The sequence below is a fragment of the Pristis pectinata genome, chromosome 27, assembly GCF_009764475.1.
Source record: "Pristis pectinata isolate sPriPec2 chromosome 27, sPriPec2.1.pri, whole genome shotgun sequence".
Lineage (NCBI taxonomy): Eukaryota > Metazoa > Chordata > Chondrichthyes > Rhinopristiformes > Pristidae > Pristis > Pristis pectinata.
The window spans coordinates 16,263,413-16,289,908 of record NC_067431.1 but is presented as its reverse complement, the minus strand read 5'-3'; the positions used below and the strand labels follow the sequence as shown (position 1 = coordinate 16,289,908).

Sequence of the window (26,496 nt, the reverse complement as noted above, 5' to 3'; positions counted from 1 at the left end):
GGAAAATAGGATGTACTGTGCTGCACTCCAAACAATTCAATGTGGATTTGATTGGCTGAATGGATTGTGCTGTATTATTTAGATGATTCTACAGATAACCATTTTGTAACATGAAGTAAAACAAGGAAAACTTTTCAGGCATTAAAGTTTTATTGCAGGTATTTTACAGTTCACACTCTAGAATTGTAGTCATTGATTTTTAATATGTTCCCCTCGACAAAAAAATAAATACATTTAGCATATTATCATTTGAGATAACAAGAGGACCCTTTAGTTCTGACACATTGTTTGACTGAGTAACTTCTTAATTCTCAATTAGTTCTGCAGATTCTGCCAGAAGTTGTCCCATAAAGTTGTGAGCTGGGTCTGAAGTTCCTGCTGAACACTGCCTCCATTCAGGACAAGTCTCTCTTGCATCTCCTTCACATTCTGACTGATGATTTTGTTCAGCTGCTCAGTGTAGGGAGCCACGTTCTGATGGAACTCCTTGATTCTCTGGTTGACGTTGGTGTTGAAATTTTCGATGAATGGGGCCAGGTTCTGGTCCATCGTTCCCATGTTCTCGTTAAGCTTCGCTTTCAGTTCAGTGATGTAAGGGTTCAGCCTTTGGTTCAGAACTTCCACATGCTCGCTGACCTTTGCCTGGAGCTTCTCAGCATATGGCACAACCACCTGGGTCATTTCTCCAATCTGTTGGTTCATCTTAACCTGGACGTCCTTGGCGTAGGGGGCCAAGCTGTTGCGAAGCTCCTGGATGTTCTCATCAAACTTGGAGCGAAATTCTTCAGCTCTGGCAGCCACATTCTGCCTGAGGGTGTCCATGTTTTCATCCAGCTTCACCTGGAGCTCCTCAGCGTAGGGAGCCAGGACTTCCCTCAGGTTCTCTGCGCTCACTTCCAGTTTCGCCTGAAGCTCTTCAGTGAAGGGAGTCAACTTCTGCCGAAGTTCCTCCGCATTCTTATTCAGCTGTTGGCTGAGTTCTTCAGCATAAGGTGTCAACTTCTGATGAAATTCTTCAATGTTCCTGCTGATCGTCTGATGGACTCCATCAGCAAAGGGAGAAAGTTTCTCCTTCAGGTCTTCCAGCTGTTCTCTTATCTGCTGCCGAAGGCTCTCAATATCTACTCTCATCTTCTCACGAAGGTCATCTGCGTAAGGAGTCAACTTCTGTCTGAGATCTGCAGCATAGTCATTGACAGTCTGCAGATTATCCTTAATAAGGTGTCTGGAAAATAAGAGGCAATTGTTTCTTATACTTGTTACAGAAAAGAGATAAATTTAGACAGAGCTCATGCAAGTACGATTCTGAAACAAATGTACAGAAGAAAGGAGAGCCTACAATAAGAAAAGACATTTGGATAAAGAAGCTCTTTGGAATTAATTGCACGTGTTCCTTGGTAACACAGGACAAGATTCACCCAATGTCCTTCATTCATTCCCTTCTTCCCCAGCTATTACATTTTGGGATGGATAAAACACAGTGGGTTGAATGACCTCCTTCTATGCTCCAAGTTAAATGATTCTAAGAGGACAATTATACTGCTCGGTTAAACTCCATAGGGAATGGACATGTCAGAAAAAGAGTTTTTAGGTATAGAGATCATAAAAGGGACTGTTAATGGTACAAAGGTATTTGTGCTCCTAGAGTTTAGCAACATCAAGAAAATAAAGATTAGAATGCAGATTGAATGTTGAGTTAGAAATTGGTCGGTAATTGAGCGGTAACGTACACTGTACAACACTTCATTTTCAACTATACCTATGCTGTATCTGATATCTGCCACTTCCTGCACACTTATCTGTACTTAGGTCGACATTTCCCATGGCTATATTTAACTATAGCTGCATTTGGCCCCATATAGAGCCACTTCTATCCTTGAATCTATACCTGCTTATACCCATAGCTATGTACATTGATCACATTTCATTACAGGAATAGATTTCAGTTTGCTGAGAGTCTGTACCACCATACGCAGCAAGCAACATCTGTTGTTTCAAACACCAGTTTCATTCCTGTTTGGTTTCAAACTGGCAGAGAACAACCCACTCTAACCTCTCAATGTACCAGTATAACATTTTCCTATTCTGCCATTTCCAGCTGTGTCCCAGCTGGCACATCTACTGTAACAATTCCCATCAATCCCGACACTCACTTGACTTGTTGTCTGATTTCTGAGCCTTCATTTAGGTCATTGTTCGTCAATTGGCCGATGTAATCCCAGAATGCATCTTGAATCTGATCTCTAGTGAGCTCAGCCTGGGACCCTGTGTGAAAAAAAGGAAAGAAAGTGGGCTTTCAGAGTGGCAACCCAGGAACAAGTTCAACATATCTACTATTCATTCAGCAGGCGAGCAGTTTGTAATGGTCCATGAGACTTCACCATATCCTATCAAGTAATGAAGGGATAATCAAGTGCTCCTCTCTGGAGATGAGTTTAGATGATTCTTAGAGTAGGGTAACTTGCTTTTTGGGACCTCAGTTTAAAACTTGTTCAGATTGAATGTTGAAACAAGTCTTTCCCCAGAGAAGAACCAAATAGTAGAAACACTGGTTTCTGAGCTCAGGACCTGAGCTTAAAACTGGGCTAAACAGATGGTGTGCAGATCCTGTGTCCAAGGTCCATAGCTAAAGAGTGATGCTAAAAACCTAACAGTATAAAAATATTTTAAGAGAATTAAATTTAGAAACTCATACCTGTCACCAAAATAGCAGCAGCTAATACAAGGATTGCCCTGTGATTCATGATGGATTTCACACACCAAGTAAAATTCCTGCTTTTCTTTTCAGAAAATCTGTGAAAATGAACAAAAAGATTTAGAGCAACATTTAACTCCTCTTCCTTCAAGTTATACATTACTAAGTGGAACATTTTCTCACTGATAGTTTGTGTGACTTATATAAAGGGCATGCTGTGTTTTCCTGCCTCCCTACGAACACCACACAATTGTACCCTGTCACATGACTGAAAATAGAAAACTGAATTCTTGACACAGTAGATTCAATCTAATAGAAAGGCATTTGCTGAATGGATGCACAGGTAAGTGTGCAAACACTTGAGTCCCCATGTTTGGACCCCACCAAAGTACAGATGCTGCACTCAGGGCTCTTCTCACCTACCTCTTCTCTGTTCTGCTCCTCCTGAAGCTCTGTGTCTCAGCTCACAGACTTGCCCTCTTTTTAAGGGCACCTTATCAGCAGTTGATAACCAGTTAGTCTGCTTCGACTCGTGGACTTTCTCTGATGCTGAGACAACGTGGAGCTTCCAACAACATTGACACTCTGAACTGTGATGTGTTTCCTTCAATATGTCTCCAACTCAACCAAAGGGGGCAAACTCCAATCAAACGGCATTCCTCGGTACAAAGGCCATACTTTGATAACATGCAACAGTTGAACAGTCTAAGGATTTTGACAGTGTAAATTGGATTAGTGACAACTAAAGGACATACCTTAAGAAGAACCAAAGAAAGATGAGCAGAATACGGGCAGTGAGTGTAATGATCTGGAATGGACCTAAAGGCTCAGCTGTTACTAACTGTGATGCAGCTACTATCATTCTAACAAGTATGTGATCCCTGTTGTCTAATGCACTTCCGGTAGGATGGTACGTCAAAACCCTTAATTAGTACTTCTTTTGAATTCTCAGGTTTTTGATGCTTACTGATTACTGTTCACTCCAGGTCGTCCCCAGGTTAGGGCAGGGTTCCAAACAGGTCACAAGTCGGAAATGCGGCCGCGAATCGAGTTCCCACACAGCAGGAGCTGGTAAGCTGGGGATGACCTGTATTTATCTCGTTAGCAGTTAACGCTCTATGCAGTTTGACAAGAGTAAGGTTTCCTGTACAATGAACCAAAGATGTGCCTTATAGTCAGAGATTCATACAGTACAAAATTAGGCCCCTCCCCCTCAGACTGCCATGTCCATTGTACTTATCCATACTAGTACCATTTACCCACATTTGGTCTGTAGCCACCTATACCCTGGCCAAAATAAAATGCTCCACGCACCAACAATATAATTTTACTTTCATTCATCAATCAGCATATGGCCAGATTTAGCCTGGTTTAGTTAGCTATGAGGAATATGGATTCAAGGCTCAGGACTTACGCCATGACTTAGGCTTAGACTTTCAGGCAGTCCAGAGGGAATGCTTAAGTATGGGAGCTACAGTTCTCAGGATAGAATCTCCACTTATTCAGTCAGTGTTATGAATAAACACACAAATTAGGAGCAAGAGTAGGCCACTTGGCTCCTTGATCCTGTTCAGCCATTCAATAAGATCATGGCTGATCCTTCTGCACCTCTGCTCCACATTCCCACTTACACCCAGTTACCTTTGACCCCTTTGCTTATCAAGAACCCATCTACATTTGCCTTAAAAATAGTCAAACACTCTGCTACCACTGCCCTTTGAGAAATCTCACAACCCTCGGAGAGAAATTTTTTTTTTATCTCATTGATGTTTTAAATGCCCAATCCTTATTTTTAAGGAGTGACCCAGAGTTCCAGATCCTCGCACAAGAGGAAACCTCTCCACAGCCACTCTCAGAACCTTACATGCTTAAATCAAGACTCCTCATTCTTCTGATAAAGCCTAGTGTGTCCAATCTTTCCTAATGAGACAACCTGCAGTTCAAGATGATTCTTCACTGAACTGATACCAATGCATTTACATTGTTCCTTAAATAAGGAAGTCAACACAGTACATAATATGCAACATGTAGTCTCACCAATGCCCTAATTGAAGCATCATCTTTCTATTTTTGTATTCAATTCCTTAGGACCTTTGCTGTTGCCACGACAAAGGCCCCAGGTCTGCTCCTGGTCAATAACATTCAGTTAACAACAACGTTCTGTCAGCTTTTCTAAATACTTACTGTTCTTGCATACAAGTCATTCGCCAGGACACCCAGATCTCTCTCTACATCTCAGAGCTCTGCAGTCTCTCACCATTTTTCCCCTCTTTCTTTTCTTATGTTTCCACCTATCACCTACCAGCCTCTGTCTCACCCCTCCCTCTCACTTCTACATACTGGCCATCTTACCTCTACACTCTCAGTCCTGACCCAAAACATTGACCATCCCTTTGCCTCCACAGATGCTGCTTGATTTCTGAGTTCCTCAGCAGTTTATTTTTTGCTCCAGATTCCAGCATCTGCAGTCTCTTGTGTCTCCCTACAAGCTCATCACTTGTTTCATCTTCCAAATCATAAAGAAACCCATTTAAGGTCAGCCAATACTCTGTCTATGCCAACATGTTATCTCCAACATTTTATTTTCCACGATAACTTTTGATGTGACGCCTTACCAAATACCTTCTGGAAATCTAAGTGTAGTCCAATCCCTGCTTCCCCCGTATCCGTAGCATATGTGATTAAATCTGTCTAACCTGATTTCCCTTTCACAAAAACAAGTTGATTTTACTTGTTAGCATGTCATCTTTTCCTGTTCTGTCCACCAGTCTTTTTTTCAACCAAGGCCTTAGAATAGCCCGATTTGCTGGTTTATGGGCACTTCCTGTGCGTGAGTTGGCTGCTGAATTCCCCCATGCTACTTCAGGATTGAATTTTAAAAGGAAACTCCTTAGATGCCAAACTTCTTTTGTGACACCCTGAAATGATGAGGTGCAACCCCGCTTCTGTTGCTCTTTAAATGCAGGGACTAATTGCATTAAAGTGTTATTCAAATCAGTGCAGCTGAGCAAGAATGTGGGAGGACATTTTGTAATTATAAGAACATAAGAAACAGAAGCAGGTCTAAATTATTCCATGCCTCGCAACTACTCCACTGTTCAATAAGGTCTTGGTTAATCTTTTACCTCAGCACTACTTGCTACTTTTGACCTTATATCCCTTGATATTCCAAAAATGTATTGATCTGTCTTGAATGTACTTAGCAACTGAGCCTTCTGGACCTCAAGGGTAGTGAATTAAAGAGGTATTGCTCTCTGGGTGTAAAAATATCTTTTCATCTCAGTCCTGAATGACCACTGCAGCCAGGGGTAAACATCGGTAAATTAATTTTTTTTAAATTGCTGATGCAATAGAGACAGAAATAGCAATCACTCTACAGGTTAGGCAGCATCTGTTGAAAGAGAGAAAGAGTTAACATTTCAGGTCAAAGACTCTTTATCAGAACCAAAATGTTAAATCTGTGTGTATTTTCCAGTTGCTGAGTGTTGCCAGCATTTATGTTTTATTTTACATTAGGGAAACATTTTCTCTGCATGCACTCTGTCAAGCCATATTATTTTGTTACAATGAGATCACCTTATCAATCTATAAAATATAAACCCAGTCTTAATCTCTCCTCATGTAACAATCCCACGTCCTAGAAATCAGTCTGGTGTGCCTTCGTTGCACTCCCTCTATGCAAAGTACGTTAGGGAGGACAAAGCTGTACACAATATTCCAGTTGCAGTCTCGGGGCCTGTATAATTTCTGTGTGACATCTTCACTCTTGCACTCAATTACTCTTGCAATAAAAGCCAATATAACATTTGCCTTCCTAAATACCGACCCGCAAACTAACTTTCAATATTCACCCAGTGGGGCATCCAATTCTCTATGAATTTTAACACCTTTTAATATCATTCCATTTAAAAATTACTCTGCATTGTACTTTTGCCTTCAAAATGGATAACCTCTGCATTTACTACCCTCCAAGTGCAATGCAGAACTATTGCTGCTGGTCTTGAAGAGGTTGGTCCTCCAGGTGAGGGGCAGTAACGGGAGTCAGTGCGTGGCGGAAGGGAGACTCTTGCCTGTGACGTCGGCTCCTTGCCGAGCGCTGATTGGCGGAGCCGTCGAGGCCGGGAAGATGGCGCTGAGTGGCGGCGAGGACGGCGAGGACGGCGGAGGGTCCGGGCCGCTTTTCCCGGATCTGAGTGCCGAGGATTCGGAGGATTCCGGTCCGACTCTGATCGAGAGCTTGTGCATGAACTGCTTCCAGAATGTGAGGCCGGGCTGGGAGAGGAGATGCCGGCGGGAGGGGGCAGTGGGAGGGGAGGCATGAGGGTTGTGGGCCAGGGCTTGGGTGGTGGGTGAGGGTTAGGAGACAGGGTGTCGGTGGGGATGGGGTGGGGTAAGGGTGTGGGGATGGGGTGGGGTAAGGGTGTGGGGATGGGGTGGGGTAAGGGTATGGGGTGGGGTAAGGGTAAGGGGATGGGGTGGGGTAAGGGGATGGGGTGGGGTATGGGGTGGGGTAAGGGGGTATGGGGTGGGGTAAGGGGGTAAGGGGATGGGGTGGGGTATGGGGTGGGGTAAGGGGATGGGGTGGGGTATGGGGTGGGGTAAGGGGATGGGGTGGGGTAAGGGGATGGGGGATGGGGTGGGGTAAGGGGATGGGGTAAGGGGATGGGGTGGGGTAAGGGGATGGGGTAAGGGGATGGGGTGGGGTAAGGGGATGGGGGAGGGGGTGGGGTAAGGGGATGGGGTGGGGTAAGGGTATGGGGTGGGGTAAGGGGGTGGGGTATGGGGTGGGGTAGGGGTATGGGGTGGGGTAGGGGTATGGGGTGGGGTAAGGGTGTGGGGATGGGGTGGGGTAAGGGGATGGGGTAAGGGTATGGGGTGGGGTAAGGGGTGGGGTAAGGGGATGGGGTGGGGTAAGGGTATGGGGTGGGGTAAGGGGGTGGGGTAAGGGGATGGGGTGGGGTAAGGGGATGGGGTATGGGGTGGGGTAAGGGGATGGGGTGGGGTAAGGGGATGGGGTGGGGTATGGGGTGGGGTAAGGGTAAGGGTATGGGGTAAGGGGATGGGGTGGGGTAAGGGGATGGGGTGGGGTAAGGGGATGGGGTAAGGGATGGAGGAGTAAGGGCTGGGGAGTGGGGATGAAGCATGAGGAGGGTGGAGATGAGAGTGGGGCTGGGATGATGGCTGGGTGGTTGAGTGTGGGTGGAGAATGAGTGAGGGCTAGGGTTGTAGGTGAGTGAGGGCTGGGGCACTGATGGGGATATTGGTGGGTTGAGGGTGGGTAGTGGATATTGTTTAGAATGTGGGTGTAAAGGGTGTTGCGATTCATAGAGAATGAATTTGGGGACATGAATGTTTTTGAGGATGTTGGTGGGTTGATGGTGCAGATATGAACTGAGGATGGGTTGTGGGAACTGGCAACAGATGGAATGTTGAGGTACCAGTATTGGCCAGGGACGAGGAGGAAGTTACAGAATAGCCTGAGTGGATGCAAAGAAGAGATGCAGGTATTCAGCCCTGAGCTCTGGGGTTTCCCTGCATTTTATCACACTTCTAACTTAATTCTGTTCATTGACCCCCTGGGAGTGTTGTTAAGATCTGGAACTGTTTAATACAGTACAAGCCAAAAATGCATCTCTTCTGTTGGAGGAAACTAAATTGATAACCTTACAATAGTGCTGTGAATGTGTTGTTGGAAGCATTGTTAAAATATAAATGCTTCGTATAGGCTGAAATATTTCTGTTGAAAGGTTATATTTCCTCTTCACCCCTGCTCAACATTTTGAGTTAAGTTTTTCTTTAACTGAGTGCAGCAGGAAGTGCAATTTGCTGCTATCTGCTGGAAAACATCGCATTAGTTATAGTAATTTTCTAAATCCATTAGATGGTTCAGCTTAAGACTTATATGCCCTTTTATGTTTTTTGTTTGCTGGATGGTGCACACTGATAATTCCTTCTACTTTTGCTCTCATGTTAAAGGGGATGACCAGGTTGCTGTTGACAAAGATTCCATTCTTCAGAGAGATTATTGTTAGTTCATTTGCCTGTGAGAACTGTGGTTGGGTGAACAATGAGATCCAGTCAGCTGGGAAGATCCAGGAACAGGGAGTGCGATATACGCTGCATGCTTCTACCAGACAGGTAAGCCTCTTGTAAACAGTGTCAGACTCTTCCACTCTATCATCATTGTTTGTATACTTAAGCTCCAGTATCAATTTGGTTGTCCTTTTCTGTACTCCATCTGAAACTTGCTGCAGAATGATGATGTGACTTTTGCATATTAGTAACTGTGCATCCCAAGATCAGTTACATTTTATTAATGGCTGTATAACTTTTTGGTTTGCTGATCTATTAGACCAGGAGAATATAATATTAGACCAGGAGACCATATAATAATGGTCCCATAGGTACAACAGCCATATGCTCTGGTACCAGGAATTGGAGTTACAAAAGAAAGTCGTCACATTGATGTTTATTAACCCAACTCTTAATTGCATCCTCAAATTTAAATTTAATCTGATGTATCATTAATCCTGTCTGTCTCTGTGTTCCACAGGACCTAAATCGCGAGGTTGTGAAAGCTGACAGTGCAACGACCAAAATCCCTGAACTTGATTTTGAGATTCCACCATTTACACAGAAAGGAGGTAAGTGTATCATTAGATTAAATGGTGCCTATAAAATTCCCATCTGAAGATGCAAAAGGAGTTGACCATGATGATGCCTGACCTCAGAGTTTTGTCGTACCTTTTCTCAATTGCTGAATCATCAGAGGGGATTATGATTAGAGGGTAGACCAATGAAGCAGTTATTTGCATTGTCTGCATATTGACTTTTCTTTTTCCTTCTTCTTATGTTCTTATTTTGCACTGCAGTATGTGATCATTGTCCATTGCAATTCACTGTAAAGATTGCTTCTGGTGTTAGACTGTTTACTAGCATGCTAGGTTCCACAGGCAGTCACAGCTGCCCTGAAGCAAAGCAAGCAGATCTTAACAAATGATATTGGTAAAGATTTGGAGTATTATGTTTTAATTTCTACTAACAACAGTCATGTGAAAATCTATTATAAATCTGTGGGATTATTACTTGTTCTCTAAAGTTGTATGTATGTTGTTTAATGTCCCCTGTTCAGAAGTTATGGCCTGCATTTGGATATACAAGTCCATGAAGTTAAGTAGTTTCAAGGATCACATTTGTATATAGGTTATGATGGATGTATGATAATGACTGCTGTATTGAACACATTGATTCACCATTTTAAACAAACTTAAGAGTTTGTTCTCGTATCTGTTTCTGCAGCTCTTTCTACTGTTGAGGGTTTGATTGACAGAGCGGTCGGGGGGTTAGAGCAAGACCAGCCTATGAGGAAGGTAAGTGCTTTTCCATTGTTTTTTTTCCTCTTGCCGTTGGCCTTTTCGGAACCAGTTTTACATGCGAGTGTAAGAAACTTGAGTATTGAATGCGTGCCTCACATCTGCTCAATCAAAACCTTCCTCATCGTTCAGACAGCTAGAATATCCACCACTGAAACCAAAAAGATTATTTAAAAAGTAAAAATTGGGGTTGGTATTGTAGAAGCATGTGATCCTTGTGAAGGAGGAATACTGTTTTGAAGTCATGGAGAATAGTTAATATCAGAACGATTCAGTCCTGAGCTTTGATTCCAACCTGTGGTTGGTGATGAAGGAAGGAAACAAGGAAATAATCATAGAATGAGTGCAAGGAGTTCAAGAGGAGCCAGACTGTTCAAGGAATTGGAGCTGTGGATAGTGTTAATAAATTGGAGATACAGAAGCATCCTGGAAAGAGATTGGAGGCTAGAGATGAGAGAGGGGTTGATTATCAAGTAAAATACTTGTGCTTGTGGAATCCCAAGGTGCTGAATTCCCTCCCTTGATGTGGGACTGGTAATCCAGACTTAGGCCAACTTTAAACGTTCCCAATACTTCTTGGACTTGATCTATATTGTGCCATTTATTCAGTAACGTGACCTAATGAAATATTCTTTTATCCATGTGTCTCTACCAATTGCAGGCAACCAATCCGGATGTGGCCTCCAAGGTTGAAGAATTCATCGAGAAGCTAAAAAAGCTGAAGGAACTTGAGACTCCATTCACACTGGTAGATAACTTGCTACCTTTCGGTGGTGGTGTGTCACTGCTGATTTTCTTTCAGTGGGAGTATGTTTGATTTCATATTTTGCTGGTGGGAAATAATTTGATTCCTCCTCCTATGTGTAATACAGATAAATAATGAAAGAATATTACTGACAGCTATGGCAATATCTGCAGGTAGGGCATCCTGCTCTTAAGGAGAGAACTTCTCTGATGGCTCGTCTGTAATAATCCTGCTGTTGAATAGTTTGCCAACATTACTGACTAATGCACCAACTTGTTTGGCATTGATGGTACATTTGCCAGAAAACTGAGTTGAGGGCAAGAGGCAGTAATAATGCTGGAGGTGATAGATGAGACAGACGAGAAAGAATCTGTGATTGAGTGCACAAACTTTCAAGAAGCCTTGACAAAGCACCATGCACTTGCTAAAGGTAGAATGGAGATTTGGAGTTAGGATTAATGAGTGGTTTTAAGTGTGTAGGGTGTCCCATGGGATTCTGTTTGCCATTTACATTTGTGTTTTAGACACAGGGCTAAAGACAGTGGTGTCTGAATTTGGCATTGTAGCAAATTGCCTGGGTATGCTGTCTATATTTTTTTAATAAAAAAGTAAGATGTATCCAATCTGGACAGTTACACCTTTTCAATTAACAGAACAGTGATGGGAGGTATTGTTAAAACAGTTGAAATGCTACTGAGTGGCACTGATAGTCTGTGTTTTGCTGGAACCACTTGGCTCCAGAGCTGGCTACAGTTTTACTCCAAACATGGGCAAAAAAAAACTGAATTCCAGTGGTGATCTGATAAACAGCCCTTAATGTCAATACAACATTTGACCAGATGTGATATCTGAAATATATTTCAGATCCTTCATTGTCCCTGGATCAAATTCCTGGATTGCGCTCCTTAACTAACCAACCATGGATCCATCTTCACCACATGGGCTTTTCAAGAAAGCAACTCTCAACCCTGTTCTTGAGGGCATTTAAATGTTGGCTTTTGGATTTAGAGTAAAACTCTGATAACTCACTATCTGATGGTTCAGCATCTGGCTCACTGGGTGCTAGTTCCCAACTCCTAGTGCACTGGAGCCCCAGATCCTGTGCTCCCTTGAAACTTACCAAATTTACTAGAAAACTTAATATACTACTGTACTGTATAACATCTTAAAGTGAATTAAAAGTGTTAGAATATTTATTGGAATAATATCCAATAGCCTGGAAAATTTTCCAGTCTAGCACCACCAAAATCCTGAGTTTGCCAGATCAGTGGAGTTTTACTGTATATCCAAATCCTGCAAATGAATTAGAAAAAACTTAAAAATGTTTGATGCTATTTATTTTGTTAAAGATTGAGTTGATTTGGTTGGTTGATAAGAGGATAGGATAGATTTTTTAGAAATAGACATTTTATATGCTACAAGGACTGTAATCACTAACATTTAATATTGAATTTGGGATATGGGACAGCAATTTATTTAAATGGTGACAGTGGAATGCATTAATAGAGTTGGTGATTGAAAGGGGTACGTATTAACGTAGTTGTTTGAAGGACAGGATGAATAAGAGAAAGGTGTAGGTTACAGTACAATGTACTAAACACCAAGAATAACTGATTTCTTGTTGTATTTAATCTATTGTTATGCTCTACAGGTTATTGATGATCCATCTGGGAACAGCTTTATTGAAAATCCGAATGCCCCTCAGAAAGATGAGGCCTTAACAGTTACTCATTACAAGCGAGATGCTAAACAGGACAGTATGTTGGGATTGCAGGTAGGCACAATGTCTGTAACTGCGATATGCATCTCCCCGTTACCAGTCACTTCAAATCCCCCTCCCACACTATCGCTGATATGCCAGTCCTCGGCCTCCTCCACTGTCAGGAGAATTCCAAGCACAAAATGGAGGAATAGCACCTCATTTTCCATCTTGGAACCTTGCAGCCTAATGACATGACATTGAATTCTCCCACTTTAAGTAATCCCTACACTCCCCCCCCCCTCTCTCTTCTTCCCCCCCCCCCCCACCACCACATACCCCCAACCATGCCTTTTCTTTTCTTCCCTTTCCTAACCTATCTCTTTTTTTTCTCCCCCCCCCCCCTTTTTTTTTGCCCTTGCCTTTGACCCAGCCCCAGTGGATCTGTTCTCCCCTCCTTCCCTGCATTTGCCCATCACTATCTCTTACCTGCATCTACCTATCACCACTTTGTGCCCACCCCGCATTCCCTCTTTTGTCCACCTATCACTGCTCTGCCTTTCCCTCCTATATATTGGGCTTCCCCTTTTCCTATCTTCAGTCCTGAAGAAGGGTCCTGACCCAAAACATGATATTGACCGCCTGCTTTTCTCCACGGATGCTGCCTGGCCTGCTGTGTTCCATCAGCATCATTGTGTTTCTCATCTAGATTCCAGCATCTGCAGTCCTTTGTTTCTCTGGCACAATGTCACAGGTGTGTATGCACAAGCTAAATTGTTTAGGTCCATTTAATCACTACTTGGAATAGTCATTTTCAATCTTTATTTTGGGGGACTGGAAGTGGGCAACAATTGGTGACCTTCCAAATAACACACATTCCAGCAGACCACCCCTTGTAAAAAATCCATTCAAGTAAACCAGGGCAACTATTTAAGGGAGTGCTTATAGCAGCAAAAATAACACAGTAGAAAAAAATTTGATTGACAAATCTAACTGGGAAGATCTTTGTTTTTAAAATATATTAATTTTGATGCTTCTATTAGAAAGAACAGTTAATCTTAAACTCATTAGGGAAGGGCCCTTCACCAGCTGCAACGGGTTTGGCTGAAGATGTTGGAGAACCTCTGCACATTAATGAAGCTCCAGCATGTAGGTTTACTGATGCAATTCCCCAATGTATATTGTTCATGATACTTAGGAACCAATATAGGTAGAAACTCAATGAATAACTTGCTTATCTTTTCTGAATCCTTAAATGATTGGATAGAAAGTAATGTATCCAAGTATAACAATGACACAAATGTGTAAGAAACGTAGATGCAAGCATCAGATTACCAAAAGAGACAAGGGTACATGCTGATAGATAACTAAAATCTCATGAGCAGGGACAAAAGAAAAGGCATTTGCTAGAATACAGTAGGGTAGACTGTGTTACAGCTATTGCAAAGCTTGGTTAGAGCATTCCAGGAGTTATGAAGGCATTTCTTGGAACCACAGTCTTCATCTTAATGAACGATGGAGCAGCCTTGAATGGCCCAATGGCCTATTCCTGCTCCTGTTTCTATGATTATGTTTTCTGTTGTGTTATGACAATTTTTTAAGAAGTCCACAGAATTCGATTCCATAAATCACACAGAAACAAGCATAGAACAGGAATGTCATTCAGTCCATTACAACTGTTGCACCATTTGGTGAGAACACAGATAATCTATGATCCAAATCCATTCACCTCACTTTATCCCATTTGCTGATTTCATAGATTAGCTTTTAAATACTCATTATAGTTAGTTTTATCCTCTTGACTCCAATTCTTGGCACAAATGGCAATGTTACGGTTTTAGAAAAGATATTTTTGTGTGGGCATTAGGGTTAAATGAATTTCCAAAGTTGATTGTTGGAAGTCCTGAAAAGAGGCCAAATTAAACTGTTCTCCTTGGAGGGGAAGTCAACCTGGGCTAGAATTTCAATTGCTTGGCAGCCAATTTGAGTGAGACCATTGGGCACTTTAGCTGTATGTCTAGTGTTATGCTCGGTGATGCAGTTGAACAGGAGCAACCCATGAATAATGAGGAAGGAGACAAAATAAAGCCTGATTGTCTATGGTCATTTTTATTTTATTTGCTCTTCTTGCAGGAATGTACAGAAGAGGAGAAGCCTGAAAATATCAAAGAAGATTTAAGGAATGAAGTAAGTATTTCTGTGAGGGCTTCAAAATAAAAACAATCTGTCCTGTTATTCTAATGATTCTCTTGCATTGTAGATTTCCCACTCTCAGCTTGAGACGCGAATGACCTGGTTTATTACACATCGGCTCTGCAGAAATTTGAAAACTTCTGAATATGGACAGTGATATCCAAAAATTTCTTTTTGTTCCCTTTAGCTGGTGATAAGTTGATGGCCCTAGGTCTAAGAATGCTTTTGTACCCTGGACTTGGATCTTGTCCCCTATACATATCCCCAATTCTTTGTTAATAACAGTTAACAGAACAAGGTTCTGGTCATTGTCGCCATCACCACCACCTCCCCCTGCCCCCAACTGAACTACCCTTAAAAATTCGGTCCAAAGAAGCGGGTCAGAGATTGGGCATTCTGCAGTGAATTGTCTTTCCAACATTTATAAGGCACAGTCCAAGATTGTGATAGAATGCATCAGAATTGCACCTTCTGCAACTAGAAAGTAAGACAAAATGGTTTACATGTTAGTGTTTATTTACTGCAAAGCTCAGCAAGGCTGCTTTGGCCACACCTCTGAAATCTGTGCTATAAAAGTTTTTGAAAAAATGAATGCAGAAATGGTGTGGAAATACCATTGTGTGTATGTTGACTTGAAAATATTTTCATGCAGCGAAGTCAAACACAAAATTCCCTGCCTAATGGTCTTTAATGTACAGATGGCACCATTATCTTCAAGGGCAATAAGAGGTGGGCAACAAATGCAGGCCATGCCAGCTGTACATCCAACTCGTGGTGTGGGGTGAACAAAGCTGTTGTGAGAGGCTGGTGAAAGAATCCAAAATCCTGATAGTCCTGAGACCATAGTATAGAACCTCTTATCAATTTGTAACCATTGACACACCGACTGCTATATAAAAATATGTTCTAAATAAGTGAGGCAAAGGTTAGGAGTGGATAGTCTTTTTGTTAACTTTGCATTTGATAACTAGATGTGACTTGGGATGTTTGATCTTCACACTGAAATGGAGTTTAATTACTCAGCACAGCTCAACTATCAGCAGAGAAAATTATCAAGTAGCCTTTTGCAGAGGGAAAGAGAGAAGGAAAATTTTGTTGTTAAATTAAGGTGTTTTTACTTTTTCCTATAGGTGCTGCAATTTCCTACCAACTGCCCAGAATGCAATGCACCTGCTGAAACTAATATGAAGCTAGTACGTATCCTTTAACAGATGTAGTGAATTTGCAGGTAGGGGAGCAGTGTTTGTTGGATCACATAATTTAGCAAAGGTAAAACGTTCATATGAGTTTTATTCAAGTTAAATTCTAAGTGGAAATCAACAAGAATTCCTTTGACATTTTCTTTTCACTGATAACAGTTGATGGGTAGTGTCAGTGCCTTTGCTTCTCCTTGTTCTCCCAGAACTTTGCTCCAGGGCCATTCTTTACACAAACCTAGATTATTTAAGAGTATCAAGTTGAGTTGGATCTTTTCTGCACATTTCCATTGTTTGCTGGCATGTATGATATTTGTGAGCACAGGTTTGTGATTACAATATAGATGTGGTAATGAACGTGGTAGTGGACAGTTCAGCCTGGGATTCACCTGGTTTCTGTTGTTCATTTACTTGTTCTTTATCTGTTAAGGTAACAACAAAAATGTCCAGAGGTAAATGAATACATCACTGTATAATATGATTTGACTTAATTTGAAATATTCATAACAAATAATGTTGGGGGGGGAGGAAATGAGCATGTCCACTGTGAACAGCTAATATTTTTGGTGAAAAATTACTTGTTTTTTTCTGAGAGGCCTGAAATACTACCTTCGGGAAATTACTTCTAAATGTACTAACAGCAACTTTAAGAACCACAGTAGTTTCAAAATGTGGTCAGATTTAGGCAGACCCTATATTATTATTTTTTTCTTTTTTCAATTATTTTAATATCATTCCACATAAAGGCCAAATGGTTGGGCTTGTCATGGCCCCACCGGTAACAAGCCCCAGACACAGCCTAATCCTTATGGTTGGAATACTATTAGTAATCCTGGTCGGTAACCAGATGGTGATGATGGTATTTGGAATGATGAGTTAGACGAACCAGTGTGTCTTTGGCAAAGCAAAATTATTATCATTGTGTTGGGGTGAAGACCAATTGCACATTGCTGGGATTAATGTAACTAACTAAATATGGCACAGAAAGGCAATTCAGCCTGAGATTCAGCTGGTTTCTGTTCATTTACTTGTTCCTTATCTGTTAAGGCAACTAACAAAAATGTCCAGAGATAAATGAATACATCACTGTATAATATGCTTTGACTTAATTTGAAATATTCATAACAAATAATGTGGAGGGGGGGAGGAATTAAGACATTCAGAGATTTGAATCATTTGAATGCATTGGGGAAAAAATGCAACATTCTGGAACCACTTGAAAGATCATTCAGCATGAGAAATAGAAAAGGCAAGTTAATGTTTAAAAGGTGAACATTTCCAAGTATATTTATCAAAGAAAATTTCAGGTTGTCCCACATTAGCAAGGACTGAGAGTCCTGTTTTTAAGGTGCTTGATCTCTGGAGGGAGGTTGTTATTGATCACCGCATTTCACATTTTTGACATTTTGAGACGTATTTAAAATGAGCTGTAAAGTAATGTGTCTGCATGCTTGGTTGGACTTGAAGTCACTTGGCATCATATCCGTAGTAGTCTACAGCAAAAGGCAGAGCACCTATATTCAGCTTTACCTTCCAAATACTTTTGTGTTTGTCAGAAACTGAGATCTTTGAATTTCATGTCTGATAGCTTCTCTATGAAATGTTTCGAATATATACATAACAGAAATGAATATTATTCCCTGGAATGAATTATTTCAATATCTTGTCCCAATTAATGCCCAGAAAGAATCTTGTAGCACTGGCATGGCACACTCCCTGCCTACCTTGCAGTCATATTGTCCTGGGTTTGGAATTAAGTCTGAATCTAGAGTCCTGTCAGTGGCTTCCTTTACCAAAGGTTTCCAGAGATCCCACACTTCAAGGAAGTGATCATCATGGCAACAAACTGTGAAGCATGTGGACACAGGACCAATGAGGTAACTCTTTGCTGGCTGGATAATATAAAAATTTATTTTGTTTTCCTCTTGGAGAAGAGGGTTATACAAATGATATTAATATGTGCGTATTTATTTCCCACCTCCTATTTATTGTTTTGTAAAGAAGTTGGCTCCCCTTTAGTTCTTTTTGTACCAAGATCCAATCCACAGTCAAGTGGAGAGTAGTGACTTAACCTATAGTTACTGATGATGCAGGTCTGGACAAGGTCATCAGGTGTAGTTATGGGTGACTGTTCTTTCACCACCTGCACACTTACTGCGTTTAAAGGTTTGTGAGAGAGTTGCAGGTTTGCATGTTCATTGATGTAGCTGTGTTTATGGTATAATAAAAATGCACTTCCTATGTCTTTCTCAACAGTGGACATGTATATGACTCCAATGTTGTCCTTGCAAAATTGCATTTCAAAGAGCAACCATCAGAATTTATCAAACCTTAAAAGGGGATATTGAGTAGCATTATTGACTGGCATAGGGGCAAGAGCTGTTAAGGACGGCTTGTGTTCTGGTCCTAAAAGCCAGAAGAATTCTAATCTGGTCAATGCCCAAATTCCATTTATTCTCTTGGGTGCCAGGCAGGTTGATACAAGTGATCTTTTATGTCTTTTGGTTAAAAGAAGAGAAAAACTGATGATCTTCTGCATATTTAGTGACTTGTGTCACAGTGTTTGCACCCACTGATTGTACTGCGCATTTTAGTAAATAGCCTGCATTGCTCACTGCTGGTGTGCATACAAGGGTACTTGAATGGGGCATTAAAGATAAAATGTCCTGTGGATGCTTTAATCTTGGCGTGAGGGGAGTGGGATGAGTGAGCGTAAGTAGAAGAAAGAACAGCAGAAATTGTACAGCCACATTTATTGTAGTACTGTTCTAATTATAGGTGAAGTCAGGAGGAGCTACTGAGCCTTTGGGTACAAAAATTACTCTACGGATTACAGATCCCTCTGACATGACCAGAGACCTGCTCAAGGTACAGCATCATTTCAGTGCCACTCTTTAGAGTACCTACATGAGTTTTCCTGTCATGTAGTCAACATTCCTGCATTTGGCAAAGTAACTTGGTTTATAACTTTGCATTTATGGTTGATATGAATGCATAAATTTTCATTAATGTTATTTGCAAATGACCTGTCCTTTTAGTGGTCGTGCTTTTAACTCTATCTTTTCTTTTGCAGTCTGAAACCTGCTCTGTTTCTATTCCAGAGCTGGAATTTGAGCTAGGAATGGGAATCCTTGGTGGAAAGTTCACCACTTTGGAAGGACTGCTGGCAGATGTAAAAGAACTGGTAAAAATTGTTTTTGTAATCTCTCCAACATTCAGGTGTGAAGTGCTAGAATATGTAACAAAAGTTGTCGTTGGTCCTTGTCCTGCATCATTTGAGGAAGGGAAGAAATGGGCAATGTTTCTTGCTTTTGCCCTTCCCTTCTTGCAGTCCCAAAAGAGATTTAGCATTGAAATCAAAAATGGAAAGTAATGAGCAATGGGAAGCAACATGTTTGGCGCAGCTTTGTGGGCCGAAGGGCCTGAATTGTGCTGTAGGTTTTCTATGTTTCTAACAGAAGAATGTTTTCGCTGAGAAAAGTTTGGAATAATTTATGAAAAAGTATTACAGAAACTTACTTAAAATTTAGACATTTTTAAAACTTAACTTGTAGAAGCAATGTCAGTTCTGATTTAAAGGTCCATCTGAAACATCAACATTTTCTCTTGCATTTCTAGGTTTTTTTTGTAATTTTTCCAATTGTATCTGCTGTGTAAATTGTAAGAGTGGGTTGGACATTAACCCAAATAACTTCCTTGCTTGTGACATTAGGTTGACATTTCAAGACTTCAATTGCCCTTTGTATCGATCAGCAAATACTTTTCAGTTGATTTAAGTTTTAGTTCCATTATACAAACTCCTCTCAATGTGATAAGATAGATAGCATAATATTTGGAAGTATTAGAAGGCTGCACCAAATCAAGGTCTTGATTAAGAGAGCAAAATCAGATTATTACCTTATCCGAATGATGCAATGGAACTGTTTAAAAAACCCTATATAAAAGCATTATAGAGTCAGAGTTATATAGCATGGAAACAGGCCATTTGGCTCAACTCGTCCATGCCTGTAACTCTTTGTATTAACAAATACAGTACAATCAACTAATATCACATATACAATCAACCAACATATTATGTTGGTAATGCTGCAATTCATCTTCTGGATGAGCAGTGTAATCTTAGAGGAAGGAAACTAGAACATTAAAATTCTAGTACTCTTGCATGATTTGTACTGAAGCACTGACAATAAGGCAATGATCAGCAAGAACATGGGAGCAAATGGAAAAGCTGCAAGTTAATTTGTGAATTGACATCTGTTTTATTAAATATTTGCTACAATTACAACATAGCTTTTGATGACTGAAACACTGAAAAGACTTTTGTTTTCTCTCCTTTGTTAGATTGTGACAAAGAACCCATTTTATGCAGGAGACAGCAATGTTCCTGAAAAATCTGTAAAACTTAAAGAATTTGCATACAAGTTAGATGAGGTAAAATGTTCTTGACTACTAAATCTTGTGTTTTAAATAAAAGATTATTTTCCAAGTAACATATATTACAACAGGGAGTAACTGTAGCAACCTAAAAGTTTATACCTTTCCTCATGATTGGACTTTATATAAGCCATGTTCCTAATTCTAGCAATATAATGTGCACAGGACTTTCTGTTCCTCTGTAATGGACAGTTAAGCAAAGTAAATTGTAAAGTGAGGGAGCCTGGTATCTGTTGCTGTAGCTGTGTACAAAGAAAATAAAATCACTGACAGCTGAATAAACCTCCACCTGTACTTGGTAACAGAATAGAGAAAATGGTTCATGCCCATGCATGTTAAATCCAACCTTGGGCATTACAGAAAAGTTCATCATATCCCCTCTGCTCCCTTGTAATACACCCCATTGTATATTTCTCTGGATGTGACATGAGCCAATTGCTGTGAGTAATCTGGATGGAACAATCTTTCTTTTAATTTGTAGATTATTAAAACTGCTGTTGACTTTTCCTATTGAATTGGTACAATCCCGTGACATTATACTGAATTAATGGAAGTATGAAATTGAAATGGCCTGTTCACTGTGCACATAGAAAGTGCCACTCTCTCAAAGATTAGCCACATTTTTCATTCACCAAGATTCCTCAATTCCATAGAACCTTATTAATTGTTTTTTGGACCATTTTGATATTTTTGTGCTTTCATTAAACACGTCACTGGATTATGATTTAATTTTAATTTTTCCCCTTTCAGATTATGTTGGGTAAAAAAGAAGCCCACCTTATTCTTGATGACCCAGCTGGGAACAGTTATCTCCAGGCAAGTACGATACATTACTAAACTTTGCACCATTTGTTGTTTTGTGCTCATCACAGTATTTATTATTACCATGTTCACGGTGTACTCTGAGCTTCAAGCGAGCAAGGAATTTCATTGCACCCTGGTGTATCTGACGATAAACTAATCGGAATCTGATGTAAAAATGACAAGACTGAGTAGAAAATGGAAAATCAAATGGTAACTTCTCTGGTTAGTTAAGCTCATAAAACATTACAGCCCTAGAGGAGGCCATTTGGCCACTATGTCCATGACAGGAGTTGATGGCTTTTTATATGTGGATTTGTTACATTCAGCAAAAGCTGAATTTGCTTTGACCAAGTGTCCTCAATGGCGTGTCAAGTTTTTCTTTAGTCATAATGAATAAACCAGAACACTGAACAGTCACTATTTCCAGACTAACCTGTGTCATAATATGTATATCTTTATCGTTTATTCACTACTTGGATGTGGCTTTAACAGGCAATGCCAATATTTCATGCTTATCCTTAATTGCTCCTGAATTGAGAATCAACTTGGTGGGTCTGGAGTCATTCACAGGCCAGACTAGGTAGGATCAACAGGTTTCCTTCTCTCAAGGGCATTAATGAACCAGGTGGGTTTTTAATGACAATCCAGGAGATTCATGGTTACTATTTCTGACAATGGACCAAATTTCAGCTTTATTCAGTTACTTGAATTTAAATTCCCCAACTACCATGGTAGGATTAAATTTTTGTCTCTGGATCAATAGTCCAGATCTCTGACTGTATCCATTCACTGAGCCTCTATGCTACTATACTTGCTATCCCCCTTTCAGTGAATGAGCAAGGTGGCCAAATGTAGACTGGATCTTTTGCAGCAACAACTTGAATTATTTGATCTAAAAGATGCTATGGCAGAAGAGATATTGCAGGGCAGAGAATCCTAGAGACTAGAGAAGAATTGTCCACTTAATTATTTTTCATCAGTCATTCCTAATGCTTGCTTGTTTTTCTTTCACTGCAGAATTTGTATGCCCCTGATCCTGATCCAGAAATGAAGATAGAGAAATATGAGCGCACGTTTCAACATAATGAGGAACTTGGTTTGAATGACATGAAAACTGAAAATTATTAGCTGCAGAAAGTGGACAAATAGTGCAGGAACAATCTGTTGAGAGCAGGTTGAAGAGGAAGAGCTAATGTGATTGTGATAGTTTGTGTTGTCAAAAGAAACACTTTACATAAAGGACAAGGCATGGGAGTATTTATAGAGGAATATGACATGGCCCTGAACATGTTCAAACAAGATCAAATCAAAAGTTCCTGAACATTGGCATGATGTTTGATGGAAGAATTTTTGGGGAATGTCCAGTATTTATTTCTGCTCTATCCCTCAAGCTCAGGGAGATGGTCTGTGTATACTTCAGCGGTTTCCTGATCAGGATGAAATTTGCAGGCAAGATCCTACTTGCTAGCATCCGATAGACAACCATCTTATATAATGCCGCTGATATTCTTTGGGCACTTTGAATTCCTAGTACTGTTTCCCAGTCCTAATTTTGGATAGCCTTATCCAGGCTTTATATTTTACAAGTCCCTAAATGGGCAGGGTTTCCTGGATATCCCAGAGACATGGCTGTAATTGGTGGTATCCACATTATTTGTTTATTGCCTTTGTAGACATAAGTGAATAAAATGACTTGGCCTATTGAGATGTCTGCAAAATCTCAAGTACACATCTATGTCTGGATAGGAGACATTTCATTAATACAAAGGGAGGAAATGCAAATGCTGTATAGTCTGAAATCAAAATTATAAAATGCTGCATATACTTTGAACCATGTAGCATCTTTACAATTTGATATCAGCTTAACAGTTCTATCCCTTTTTACTGATGAATGTTCCCTGTTTTTCTAGTTTTGTAACTTTACATTGCCTTTAATTTGACAACAAGTTATAATATTCAGCCATAAGGTATCTAATATCATGAGTATCCCTTGCAATTTTTCCCCTGACCAACTGGTAAAACCGAATCTGAATAAAATACTTTAATGACCAAAATTACCAATGGAAGATGCTCAAAAGAAACTGGTATGAATCTCCAGCCTTTATGAAAGGGTGACTTCTGTCTACTCAATGAGCTGTAAGGAATGTGTGAAAATTAATGGCTGAGATTTGTTATGTACAAACTCCTGTTGGTAACTTATGAGAGAAAGGGATGGTTGGCATTTGAAAGGCTTTTGTCCGTTGGAATCCTGTTGTGAAGACTGAAGCGCTGCAATTTGTTTAATGCTGGCATTTGCGACTTTCTCTACAATTGGTCTGTGTGTTCATCATTGGGATAATATGTATATTCTGGATGGTTATTTCAGAAGAAGAAAAAATAAATTCAATTTTAAGAATTCACAAGAGTCTGGAAAAGTTGATCTCTATTTATCCTGAATTGAATATCCTTTGCAGTTGTTTTCATCTCACAATTGGACCTGATGGTCTGTACTGGTCCTTCCAAACCAGTTTCATTCTAGAATAATCTCTTAATACCTCCCATCCCTCATAACCATCTAATCTCCAGTAGGAGGCAAAAGATTGGAACAGGTAGAAAAGTTTCTCATTTGATGAAGGTTCTAGTGGTGACTTACAGGGCCACATTTCCCAACAACCATCTACCTTTTCCTGTGGCAAAAAGAACAAACTGCTGGAGGAACTCAGCAGGTCAGGCAGCATCTGTGGAGGGAAATGGACAGGTGGATCCCAGTGAGGAGGGAAGAGTGGAAATATCCAGAGGCTGGGAGGTAATAGCATGGAAGCAAATAAAGGAGGTGGGGTGGGCAGATGGGAACAATTGAGGGAGGGGACCTAGTGCTGCACCTTTGCTATCATCTGCAGCCCTTTGTTGGCTCCATGACCCGAAACACTGACTGTCCATCTCCCTCCACAGATGCCACCTGACTGCTGAGTTTCTCCAGAAGTTTGTTTTTTGCTTGAGTCAGCAGCCGTAGTCTTCTGTGTCACCTTTCCCGTAGAAGGTTTAGGTCACTTTCAAACTTGTCCAGCTACCTTTAGGAAAAGCCTAATCACTGATCGCATTTTAAAATTGTTTAATTTGAACCATACCACACCACTTTATCAACTAAACAAAAATCAAACTAAACTAGTGGATTGACAATTGCCAGTATATTTTTTTTTAAAAGCCTTAAACAGCACTTTTTAGATATTTTTGCAATAAGGCACCAACTGATCAAATTTCCTAAGATTTAGTCATTCTAATCATTGTATCCATATGCTTTTCAATTTTTTTTGGAAACTACCGTTTGTTTAATCCAGAAATGATGATCAGAAATTAAAAAATAACCTTGTTACTTGATGTATTATGCATCCTCCAGGGAATACTCTTGGTGAAGCAGCAGTTTATTTGTACCCTCCCTCAAATGGGAATTGAGATAATTAACTAAAAGCAAAATAGTTGCAGATGCTGGAAACCTGAAACAAAAACAGAATGCTAGAACTCAGCCGGTCAAGCAGCATCGGTGGAGAGAGAAACAGAGTCAATGTTTTGGCTCAAGGACTCTTCAGTACTAGAAAAGTGAGAAAATAAATATGAGAGAGCAGAAGGAGTGTCTGTGATAGAATGCAGACAAAAGTTGTGAAGGTAATAATTATTTTAACAACTAATAGTAGGAGACAAAAAGAAACAAAGGTATAAATTTATCTGTTGGAAAGAAAGAATAGCTACCATAAATAGTTAAATTCAACATTTTGTCCTGAGAGCTGCAAAATATCCTGGAGGTTATGTTGTGCATTATCGGAGCTATGTAGGAAGCTGAAGACAGGTTGGAGTAAAATGGAGAATTAAAGTCACAGGAAGCTTGAAGTTGCTTTTGTGGACTGAATGGAGGTGTTCTGCAAATTGGACATCCAATTTGTGTTTGGATAAGCACAATGTGATATACAAATAGAGGGGAACATAGGTGAGTTTTAACTTTGCCTGGAAGCACAGTTTGGGTCCCTGGATGGTGGGAGAGGTTTTTAAGGTAATTATTATCTTAACAACTTTGGTCTATACCCTGTCACAGATACTCCTATTCGTTCTGCTTTTCCCCTCTCTCTGCAACTTTAAACATTGTTATGTCACTCTTAAAATTGTGATGAAGGTTCCTGACCGAAAATGTTAAGACTGTCTTTTTCCCCAATGAATGCTTCTTGATCTGCTGAGTGTTTACAGTATTTTCTGTTTTTGTAATTGACCAATTAATTAGCATTTTAGTTGAGGGAAATAATACCCTTAAAATAAATGCCACGGGACCTTTTACATTCAACTACATGAATAACTGAATTGGAATTGGGTGTGGTGTATTGCAGGGGTTGATCTAATATCTTGTTTTCTATGAACAGCCAGTGAAAATTGTTCTCCAGTGATCAGGCTGGTGTCTGTAGAGGCAGTCCCCAGGTTAAAAGTGCCCAAATTATACCCCTACATATGAAAAGAGCTCCAATAATATCAAATTCAAAAGTCTACGAACAGCAGAATGAGTTTCTTCTCTCTCTCATCCTCTTTCCCCCTCCCCCACTTTTAATAATTGTTCTCTCATCAGTCATGTGCTTCTCATGACATTCATTAAAATACCATGGCAGTATGGTTACCGTATCAAGTGATTTATGTGTATTTTCCAATTTGTGGACAAAATAAACCCAAGGACATCTGTAAAAACAGAATTTGTTCATTACCTGGGGACAACCTCCATGTAATGCCAGTGAGAAGTGATGTTAGCAGAGTCTTAATCACTGCGGGACTGCAAGAAATTTTGGCCAGCTCACAGCAAGCAGGGTGAATTCCATCAGCATCTAAAATATTACTTATGTGACAAACTATTCCCAATGCAGTCAAGCTACAGTGGGGTTGGAGAAATCTTATATTTTGATGTTGTGAACATGCCCCCTTCTCGTTACTATCGTCAGGGAGCAGTCGCAGGGGCCTGAAGACCCACACTCAACGATTTAGGAATAGCTTCTTCCCCTTTGCCATCAGATTTCTGAACAGTCCATGAACACTTTGTTCTTCCTTTTTTTGTACTAATTATTTTGTAACTTATAGTAATTTTCTGTCTTTGCACTGTACTGCTGCCACAAAAGAATAAATTTCACGACATACATGTCAGTGATAATAAACCTGATTCTGATGTCTCTCAACAAGAATTGCTTATGTATAATGCTAAAGCTCCATCCCCCACATTTCGTAATTTGCAAGAGGTGATGGTGCACAGTGCCTGCCATTAAGATCTAACTAGGAGAAGGCCATGGAGATAAGTGCTCTCGCTGTGGAAGATGGAGAGTTGAGGCAACACTTAAACAGGTTTACAGGCATAC

At 40.4% G+C, this 26,496-nt stretch overlaps 2 protein-coding genes across 2 annotated transcripts; one reads left to right on the top strand and one right to left on the bottom strand.

Moving 5' to 3' along the window:
• Nucleotides 1-177: 177 nt before the first annotated feature.
• On the bottom strand, nt 178-3,265 carry LOC127583764 (apolipoprotein A-IV-like). Its single transcript, XM_052040092.1, has 4 exons — nt 3,119-3,265; nt 2,696-2,793; nt 2,154-2,265; nt 178-1,225 (listed from the first exon to the last, which is right to left on the bottom strand). Exons 2-4 carry the CDS (start codon nt 2,742-2,744, stop codon nt 316-318), a joined length of 1,071 nt encoding a protein of 356 aa, XP_051896052.1. The 5' UTR covers nt 2,745-2,793; nt 3,119-3,265; the 3' UTR covers nt 178-315.
• A 3,408-nt stretch (nt 3,266-6,673) lies between these two features.
• On the top strand, nt 6,674-23,815 carry zpr1 (ZPR1 zinc finger). Its single transcript, XM_052040077.1, has 14 exons — nt 6,674-6,956; nt 8,672-8,833; nt 9,249-9,339; nt 9,995-10,065; nt 10,730-10,816; nt 12,465-12,587; nt 14,646-14,699; nt 15,836-15,902; nt 17,708-17,778; nt 18,680-18,769; nt 18,975-19,085; nt 20,243-20,332; nt 21,086-21,151; nt 22,157-23,815. Exons 1-14 carry the CDS (start codon nt 6,822-6,824, stop codon nt 22,265-22,267), a joined length of 1,329 nt encoding a protein of 442 aa, XP_051896037.1. The 5' UTR covers nt 6,674-6,821; the 3' UTR covers nt 22,268-23,815.
• The last annotated feature ends 2,681 nt before the right edge of the window (nt 23,816-26,496 follow it).

Bases quoted from the DNA above. Each gene is read 5' to 3' on its own strand.
- LOC127583764 (XM_052040092.1), bottom strand. From the start codon at position 2,744: ATGAATCACAGGGCAATCCTTGTATTAGCTGCTGCTATTTTGGTGACA. The intron at 2,266-2,695 runs GTATGAGTTTCT...TTTTTCACACAG, and splicing joins TGCTGCTATTTTGGTGACAG to GGTCCCAGGCTGAGCTCACT. The intron at 1,226-2,153 runs GTGAGTGTCGGG...CTTATTTTCCAG, and splicing joins GAAATCAGACAACAAGTCAA to ACACCTTATTAAGGATAATC.
- zpr1 (XM_052040077.1), top strand. From the start codon at position 6,822: ATGGCGCTGAGTGGCGGCGAGGACGGCGAGGACGGCGGAGGGTCCGGG. The intron at 9,340-9,994 runs GTAAGTGTATCA...CTGTTTCTGCAG, and splicing joins ACCATTTACACAGAAAGGAG to CTCTTTCTACTGTTGAGGGT. The intron at 18,770-18,974 runs GTACAGCATCAT...TTTCTTTTGCAG, and splicing joins TGACCAGAGACCTGCTCAAG to TCTGAAACCTGCTCTGTTTC.